Raw genomic sequence first — 8,951 nt, 5'->3', positions numbered from 1 at the left:
CTTCTTGGAGATCTATTCGATGTAACTCTTTTTGCGGTGTGTTTGTCGAGATCTGATGAATTATGGGTTTATGATCAAGTCTATCTATGAAAAATATTTGATTCTTCTCTAAAATCTTTTATGTATGATTGGTTATCTTTGCAAGTCTCTTCAAATTATCAGTTTGGTTTGGCCTACTAGATTGATCTTTCTTGCAATGGGAGAAGTGCTTAGCTTTGGGTTCAATCTTGCGGTGCTCGATCCCAGTGACAGAAAGGGAAATGACACGTATTGTATTGTTGCCATCGAGGATAAAAAGATGGGATTTATATCATATTGTTTGAGTTTATCCCTCTACATCATGTCATCTTACCTAATGTGTTACTCTGTTCTTATGAACTTAATACTCTAGATGCATGTTGGATAGCGGTCGATGTGTGGAGTAATAGTAGTAGATGCAGGCAGGAGTCGGTCTACTTGTCACGGACGTGATGCCTATATACATGATCATGCCTAAATATTCTCATAATTATTCGCTTTTCTATCAATTGCTCGATAATAATTTGTTCACCCACCGTAATACTTATGCTATCTTGAGAGAAGCCACTAGTGAAACCTATGGCCCCCGGGTCTATTCTCCATCATATTAATCTTTCGTCAACAAGCTATTTCTATTACCTTTTATTTTACAATATTTACTTTTAATCTTTATTATAAAAATACCAAAAATATTATTTTATCATCTCTATCAGATCTTACTCTCGTAAGTGACCATGAAGGGATTGACAACTCCTTTATCGCGTTGGTTGCGAGGTTCTTATTTGTTTGTGTAGGTACGAGGGACTTGCGTGTGGCCTCCTACTGGATTGATACCTTGATTCTCAAAAACTGAGGGAAATACTTACGCTACTTTGCTGCATCACCCTTTCCTCTTCAAGGGAAAACCAACGCGGTGCTCAAGAGGTAGCATTGCCTCTTTGGGTGGCTTTACCGGCGACCAAAAACCTTCAACGCCCCTCGAGAAATGCTGCCCAAATGCTAAAGAGGAGGAGAAGTGGCCATGTGAAAGCAAGTTCAGCCCAGACAAATTATCAGGGGCTACCTTATGTACCTTGTCAGGAATGTGGATAACCCCTCAAACCTCTGTTTGTATTGATCTATGACATAATCATCCAATACGTGACCATCTTCAGAATGTTCCACCAAACCTGTTTGATAGAAATTCATTGTACATTGTTAAGTATCATAGAGTTTCTAAATTTCCATATATTCCACATAACAGTAGAACAAACTGTATTTAAAAGCAGAGTTAGTATTGCTAGCTATTACCCAAATCTAGCAACTAAAATAAATAAAAACCAACTTGGGTTTCGTAAAAGTCCCTAATGATTGTCTAGACATTTCTAACAATTACACAGTCGAAGAGAAGATGTTGGATGGATTCATGTTCACTACAAAAAACACATTCCAATGGTTTAATGATGTGCCTTTTTTTCTAAGGTTGGCTGTGATCATAAGCTTGTTATGAGAGAACAACCATAGGAAGATATGGATCTTAGGAGGCACCCTAAGTTTCCGCACAACACGAATGAAAACAGGTTGGACTCCTCTGAAGTTAATTACATGGTATAAAGAGCTAGTTGAATATTGGCCAATGTTCTCTAGTTGAAGTACTAAAAAAACATATCACTAGTCAAAACTATGCTTTTAGCTATTTCTACCAATTGGAACCAGAGCACCATAAGTCAGTCACCAAATTTTCTCCTAAACGTGAGCTTTCATTGGTTACCATCCCAAATGTCGAGCTTAGAGGGTTCACTACAAGTAATATACATAGGCCAGAATTACATATTTTATTATATTGAAATAAATAGTAAGTGCAAATAAAGCTACACTTAATTTGGTTCTGAAGGATTTCTTATAGAGAAAATTGGATCAGGTTCATAGATTAACGATAACATCTCTCATAAATACCCATCAATGCACATCACATAAAAATATGAATAAACACATCAATTGAGTAATGTAAAGAGTCATGACTTGATAAGCATATGATGCGTGGTGAGAAGGGTCCATGTGTCACTCTCGCCAAATGCTACCTTCACCTTCACACATACGATGTTTGGGACATGGTACAGTACAGTCAATACTCATGCCCCCCCCCCCGACCCAAGGTGCAAAAGACTAAGAGCATCTACAGTCGCGATGGGCAAATCTGGCCCCTCAAACGCCCGCAGACGCGCTAATCCACATCCGGACATCTCAGTTATCATATTTCAAAATTCATACAAACTCATGCAACTACGTCAGTGAACACACATCGTTTGGCTACTCCATCACTACTAATTAAACATGTCATCGGTCTACCAGAATTTGACATGTTTGGTTATGGCCGTTGAGCCAAATCTACGGAGTCGCGACAAAAATATCCGTCCGTCGGCCGGGTGCTGTCCTCCTGGGAGCGGAGGAGTGCAACGCGGACCGCCATTGCCTCCTCCAACCCGCACGGGATGACATCCCAATCAACGTATCCAGACTGGTCGGAGTCAGATCCGCTGCCTGCCATGCCGGAGATAGCCGAAAACCGACGGAGGTGAGCTCTGGTGGCGGAGGGAGTGGAGTGAGGTGGCTAGGGTTTGGTCCGGCGAGCGGATGGGGACGAATATATGTGGGGTCAGGTGGGCCAGCATGGGCCGGCTCCGACGTGGCGGGCACGCCCGGGCGCCCCCATATTTCGGCTGGATATGAGGGGTGCCAGTCAGTCCAGGCATTTGAGGCCCATTTGAGGTGGTTGTCTAGGTCAGATTTTCGTGACCAGTCATTGATCGGGTGGGCTGCCCAGGCGTATGAGGAGGGTTTGGGGTGCCCGACTGTAGATGTTCTAAGCACTATCCTTAAGACAACCCAGGAACAAGATGGGCCTCCAAGGGCCAGCAGAAAAAAATTCAAAAACCACAAGATTATGAAAGGGCAACTAGAAGGCAATATCTAATGGCTTTTCTCTACCACTTAAAAAGAATATAAGGTTCTAATACGTCTCCAACGTATCTATAATTTATAAAGTATTCATGTCATGTTTATTATAGTTTTGTATGATTTTGGTGCACTTCTATATGGCTTTTATGGACTAACATATTGACCTAGTGCCCAGTGACAGTTATTGTTTTCTGCTTGTTTTTGGTTTTTCGGAAAATCCATGTCAAATGAAGTCCAGACGTAGCGAAACTTTTTGAATTTTTTTTGGAACAAAAGAGACCCCCTAAGCTTTGTATGAGGGCCAGAAGAGCCACGACGTGGCCACTACCCATCAGGGTGCGCCAAAAATTCTCATAAATACAGAAACCCCCAAAAATAACCCTAGAACTTCGACTTTGCCGCCGCAAGCCTCTGTACCTCCACGATCCAGTCTAGAGTCCTTTTTCGACACTCTGCCAGAGGGGAAAATCATCACCGGAGGCCATCTTCGTCATCCCGGCAATCTCCTTGATGAGGAGAGAGTAGTTCACCCTCGGGGTTGAGGGTTTGTATTAGTAGTTATGTGTTCGATCTCTCTCTCTCTCTCTCGTTTTCTTGATTTGGCACGATCTTAATGTACCGTGAGCTTTGTTAATATAGTTGGATCATATAGTGTTTCTCTCTCTCTATCTTGTTGCGATGAATTGAGTTTTTACCTTTGAGGTTTCACTTTTATCGGATTGAATACTTTATGCCTTTGAGAACACTTGATGTATGTATTGCATATGAATACCCGTGGTGATAATGGGGTATTATATTGTTCGCTTGATGTATGTTTTGGCACTCAACTCGTGGATTCCCGAGGTGACATTGGGATAATCTATGCAAGCACGCTTTCGTCCTTATTTCTCTGGTAGAAATCTTGAGGCACTTTTTGAGGTTCTTTGTTTTGGATTGAATATTACAAATCTGAAATTATTTGATACATATCGTATAATCAACTCACGGATACTAAAGATGACATTGGAGTATCTAGGTGACATTAGAGTGGGTTGATGTGTATCATATGGTGTTATTTTAATACGAACTCTGGTGTTATTTTACTACGAACTCTTGGGCTATTTGTGGCACTTGTAGGAATAGCTCGATAGATTGATCGTAAAGGATAATTTTGAGGTGGTTTCATACCCTACAAATAATTTCGTCGTATATTCTCCGCTAGATAAGAACTTTGGAGTGATTCTTTATTGCACATTGAGAGATTGCCATATGATCTAAGTATGTTATCACTGTTGAGAGATTGCACTAGTGAAAGTATGAACCATAGGTCTTATTTTCAGGCATTGCAATACCATTTGTGTTCACTTTTTTTACTTGTCACATTGCTGTTTTTTATTGTTACTATTACAAAAATCAATATCTACTATAATTACTACACTTGTATCATCATCTTTTCGTCGAACTAGTGCACCTATACAATTTACCATTGTTTTGGTGTGTTGGGAACCCAAGAGACTTTTTGTTATTTGATTACAGGGTTGTTTGAGAGAGACAATCTTCATCATACGCCTCTCACGGAGTGATAAACATTGGGTCATCCACTTAAGGGAAATTGCTATTGTCCTACAAAACTCTACGCTTGAAGGCCCAACACAAGTCTACAAGAATAAAATTGCATAGTAGACATCAAGTTCTCATTCCACCTTCCTTCCCACCACCCCTTCGTCGAACCTTCCATGTATATGATAATCAACCATTTTAATTTATTTATCTTCTGAACCAATTTCATTTTAATTACTTACCAAATTTCTAATCAAAATATAAGGTAATTCATGATCAGAATTTGATGAACATTTATTTACACAATCGCATTATTATTGACAGATAAATCACAAGTTAACACACTAGAATATTTATATCCTGTTGTAACGCAGGGACATTGTTTTAGTTTTCTAAAATGTTTGTTAATTTCTCTTAAAAGAATGCTCGTGTGGTCTTTAAAAAGTGTTCACACATGTTTATAAATTGTTCACATGTTTCAAAATAATTAAACGTATTTGCATAAAAATAGAAACAGAGAAAGATACATGAAAAGATCTAGAAAAAAAGAAGACTAGAGAAAAAGAAAAAGAAAGAAGAATAAATCAAAAAGAAAAAGAAAAAAAACTAAACAGAGAAAAAACAAGAACATAAAAAATACTGGAAGCCAAACTAGAAGAACCACGAAAAAACACAAAACAAAGAGAGGAAATGAGGAATATCGCCGCCCCGTGCCTTTGACCTCGGCCTAATATGTCCAAGCGTCGACGATCCCGTGCTAACTATGTACATGAGCACCTGTGAGAGCTCCTAATCGGCGCTTTAGGCGCCCGATCGCTCAACTGGCGCTCATGCGGCTGCTTCATTTGGGTTAGTCCAATAAAACGCGACGGGTGCTGTCGCTTCCTTCAGTTGCGGAGCTTGACTGCAATGTCAGGGGGGGCCAAAGCAAAGTATACATGTTTATATGGGCTAATGAGAATACTGTGTTGTAATTATGCCCCCCTAAAGAAATTTCCTTCAGGAATTTGTGTTGGGCTTGGGTGGGTGGGGGGGGGGGGGGGGGGGCACAGCCCCCTCAACTATGCACATAGCTCCTCTGGCTTCCTTCCTTCTTGCTCGCTCCTCATTATCCTTTGCTCATTCAAGGTTGACAGTCGACAACTGCATGGTCAACCGTTCAATTTTTAACAAAGGAAAAAACAACAAAATACGTAAATTCGAACAAAAGTTCATCAAGAATGAAAAAAATCATGAACTTCCACTACCAGAATCGCGACTAAGTCTGTGAGCCAACTTATATTCCTGTCAGCCCCACATAAGCTCACAGGAAATTATCGTTTTACTGTAGGTCAGGCTATAGCCGACAGGTTTTTGCACTATATTCCTGTAGGCTTTGAGTAAACGCACAGGAAGAATATATCCCTGTGGGTCACGGCCCACAGAAATAGCTTTCGGCCCTTCGCGCCCTCGGGCTCTCACTTTGCGCCACCGGATTTCATTGTGCGTGCATTTTTAGCCGAGGCCCATCCATTTTTTCTATTTTCCTGTGTGTTTGGGCTCACAGAATTAGGCCCAGTACAAAATGAGAGGGCCTACAGAACCCTCTCGATCCTAGTTCAGTCTCCAGAACCCTCGATCCCCAATTCAGTCTCCTGCCACTCCACCGCCGCCGCCACCATCGCCCTGTCCAACGCCACCATCGTCCGGTCCACCGCCGCAGCCGCCGCCACACCATCCTCCGGTCCACCGCCGCTGCTGCCTCCCCTTCCCGCGGAAGGCCGTTCTTCCGCCCGCATCTGCCTCACCACCGGCGTAGCGCCGGTCTCCACCTCGCCACCCGCCGGAGCACCAGCACCCGCCTCCCCACCGAGCTCCCGTACTAGTCCCCCCATTCGACTTTACACATCTTCACCTCTGGCTGTCCGTACTCCTCTGCTCGCTGCATCACAAGCCCTCTGTCTTCATATCTCTGGTAATATATCACCTCCTTTTCCTGGATCTAAGATTTGCTTGCTCTATTTCTTGTATAGCGTTTAAGCTTAGTTGAAACTATTTTAGGCACGTCTGATTAGTATACGGTTGATTTGAACAGATTAGTTTTTGTTGTTCTTAGATGTATGTTGTAGCGTCTGTAGCAACCTCACTGAACAGCTAACAGGTTGTTCCTGTCGGTTGGCCGACAGGAATTATATTCCTGACGGCCCTATTTCTTTTCCTGACGGCTACTAGCCCACACGCTTAGTCCCGTTTCTGGTAGTGTTCAGAAAAGATTCAAAGGAAATGTTTACGCACTTGAAAAAACTTCATCAACTTTGAAAAGTCATTTGTCTATTTTAAAAATAGTTTACAAGTTTTAAAAGAAGTTCGTATATTTAAGAAAAAGTCCATTTTACTATTCTGAATAAAGTGGGTGGTTCACTTTACCTCCTAATCTATTTTTCTGCTTCTTTTACCCCATAAACAAACCCAAATCGGACAAAACACCTCCGGCCTGGTTTTTCTTCACCCGCTGCTTATGTGGCACTAATCAACGACGGTTTTGACCTGGATGGGGGCCCTTGTCAGGTTTCTCTCACCTCTCTCTAGGTGGTTTTTCTCTCTGCACCCGCCGGCGAGTAGAGCTGTGGGGTCGGCAAGAAGCGGTGGCGTGCGTGGTCGAGGCGGTGGTGGCAACCACCGGCGGTGCGTACTCGGGGCGGGCTCGCGCGGCGCGGGGATGGCGTGGCCGGCACTTGCAGAGGCTGCGGCAGTCGTACGTGGAGGCCGATGAGCTTCTCCCACCCGAAGTAGAGCGGCGTGCAGGCGAAGCCGAAGGTGATGAAGTGGTGGAAGAGCATGAGCACCACGGCGGCGTCCCGGAACGGCGTGCGCGGCAGCAGTGAGAGCGCGTTAGAGTGCGTGAGCAGCTCGTCCCCAATCGCCCAGTACACGCTCGCCGCCGACGGCAGCGTCAGCGTCAGCACGTACGCCGTCGCCATCAGGTAGACCGCCTTGAACTCCTGCGGCCGCCACATCGCGTGCATCACCTCCCTGCACCATACCGTATATTAATCGATAGTTAATCGCCTGCATGCACAGCTGAGTTAGCATTAGACAGACGGCCGATGCTTTCACTGCAACCCTGCATGCAGCGAGCGAGAGGAGCGGACTCTGCTCTGACCGAGCTGAGGCGTGGATGAGGGCGAGAATGATCAGCAAAGACTATCTACAGGTCACAGCCATTAGGGCATCTTCAGCCGTTGGCCCTTCAGAAGGGGCAAAAAATCGTCTTTAGAAGCGCACCGGCGCTAAACCGCGCACTGGGGTGTGATGCCCCTCAGTCGCGCCCCCCCACAGGATTTTAAAAAAGTCAAATACGGCGCAAACACGACTTAAATTTAACGCAAACTTCGGCGAGTTCGTTCAAATTTAAACATACTTTGCAAAAAAAGGAAAAACTACCGCGGGCTACCCCCGCCATCTCCCTCGCCGCCCGCCTTGCCGGTAGAACCGCGTGTAGTCACCGCCGTCGTCGTCGTCGTCGTCGCCCCCGCCGACGCCTCCGCCGTCCCTGCTGCATCCCTCCCCCGGTTGGCGCGGCGGGTTGGACGGTCCGGCGTCGTCGTCGTCGTCGTCGCTGAGGACCACGACGCCGTGCTCGTCCTCGCGCCCACGCTTGCTGGCGGCGATCTCCTCTAGGGCCCGGCGCTGTCGGACCATCTCGTCGCGGAGGTAGTCGTCCCGCGCCCACCGCAGGGCGTCCTCGTCGGAGAAGCCACGCCGGGCTATCTCCTCGTACTCCACGGGGAGGCCGGGCTCCGGCTTGGGCTCCGGCTTGGGCTCGACCAGGACGAAGCGGCCGGTGGGGGAGGCGTTGTCGCCGATGCGGACGCCGGAGCTGCGGGTGCGCGCGCTGACAGGCGCGCCCTGGGGCTCCGACTTGACGGGGCGGAGGTGGAGGCAGGGGGAGCCGCCGGACGAGGAGGAGGACCCCCTGGTCTCCATGCGCCTCGGGGTCCAGGAGCCCCCGGCGGCGCGTGAAGGACGGGGGAGCGGGGTACTCGAGGCGCGGCGTGTTGCCGCCCTCGATATACTCGAGGACGGCCTCCAACGTGCGCCCGGGCACGCCCCACCACCGACGCCGGCCGACGGCGTTGAGCCTGCCGGAGGGCTCGACGCCGTTGGTGGCCTCGAACTGCTCGGCGTGACGGCGGCGGAAGTAGGGCTCCCAGAGCGGGCTGTCAGGGACGTACCGTGGCCCCTCCCTCGCCGCACGCGGCAGGGATGAGCGGATGCGTGCGATCTCCGCACACCGCGCCGGTGGGTATCGGGGGCACCGGCACGCCGCCGGCGCTGATCCTCCACGCCCCGGGTACCCGCATGTCCGGCGGGACCGGGTACTCGGCCTCGAAAAGGAGGCGAGTCTCGCTCTCGTGAAGATGGCGGCGGCCGAAGCCGTTCGCCGCCGCGCCGTTGCCTGGGAAGCGCTCGGCCAT

General features: G+C 47.2%; 1 protein-coding gene across 1 annotated transcript; it reads right to left on the bottom strand.

Moving 5' to 3' along the window:
• Positions 1-7,923: 7,923 nt before the first annotated feature.
• Positions 7,924-8,951, bottom strand: LOC147991706 (uncharacterized). The gene is made up of 2 exons (XM_087525529.1): positions 8,862-8,951; positions 7,924-8,253 (listed from the first exon to the last, which is right to left on the bottom strand). Exons 1-2 carry the CDS (start codon positions 8,949-8,951, stop codon positions 7,924-7,926), a joined length of 420 nt encoding a protein of 139 aa, XP_087381655.1.

Source organism: Triticum urartu, chromosome 1A (genome assembly GCF_056163025.1).
Source record: "Triticum urartu cultivar PI428250 chromosome 1A, HENAU_Tu73, whole genome shotgun sequence".
NCBI classification, from domain to species: Eukaryota; Viridiplantae; Streptophyta; class Magnoliopsida; order Poales; family Poaceae; genus Triticum; species Triticum urartu.
The sequence above is the reverse complement of the archived record's forward strand: the minus strand, read 5'-3'. Positions and strand labels throughout refer to the sequence as shown.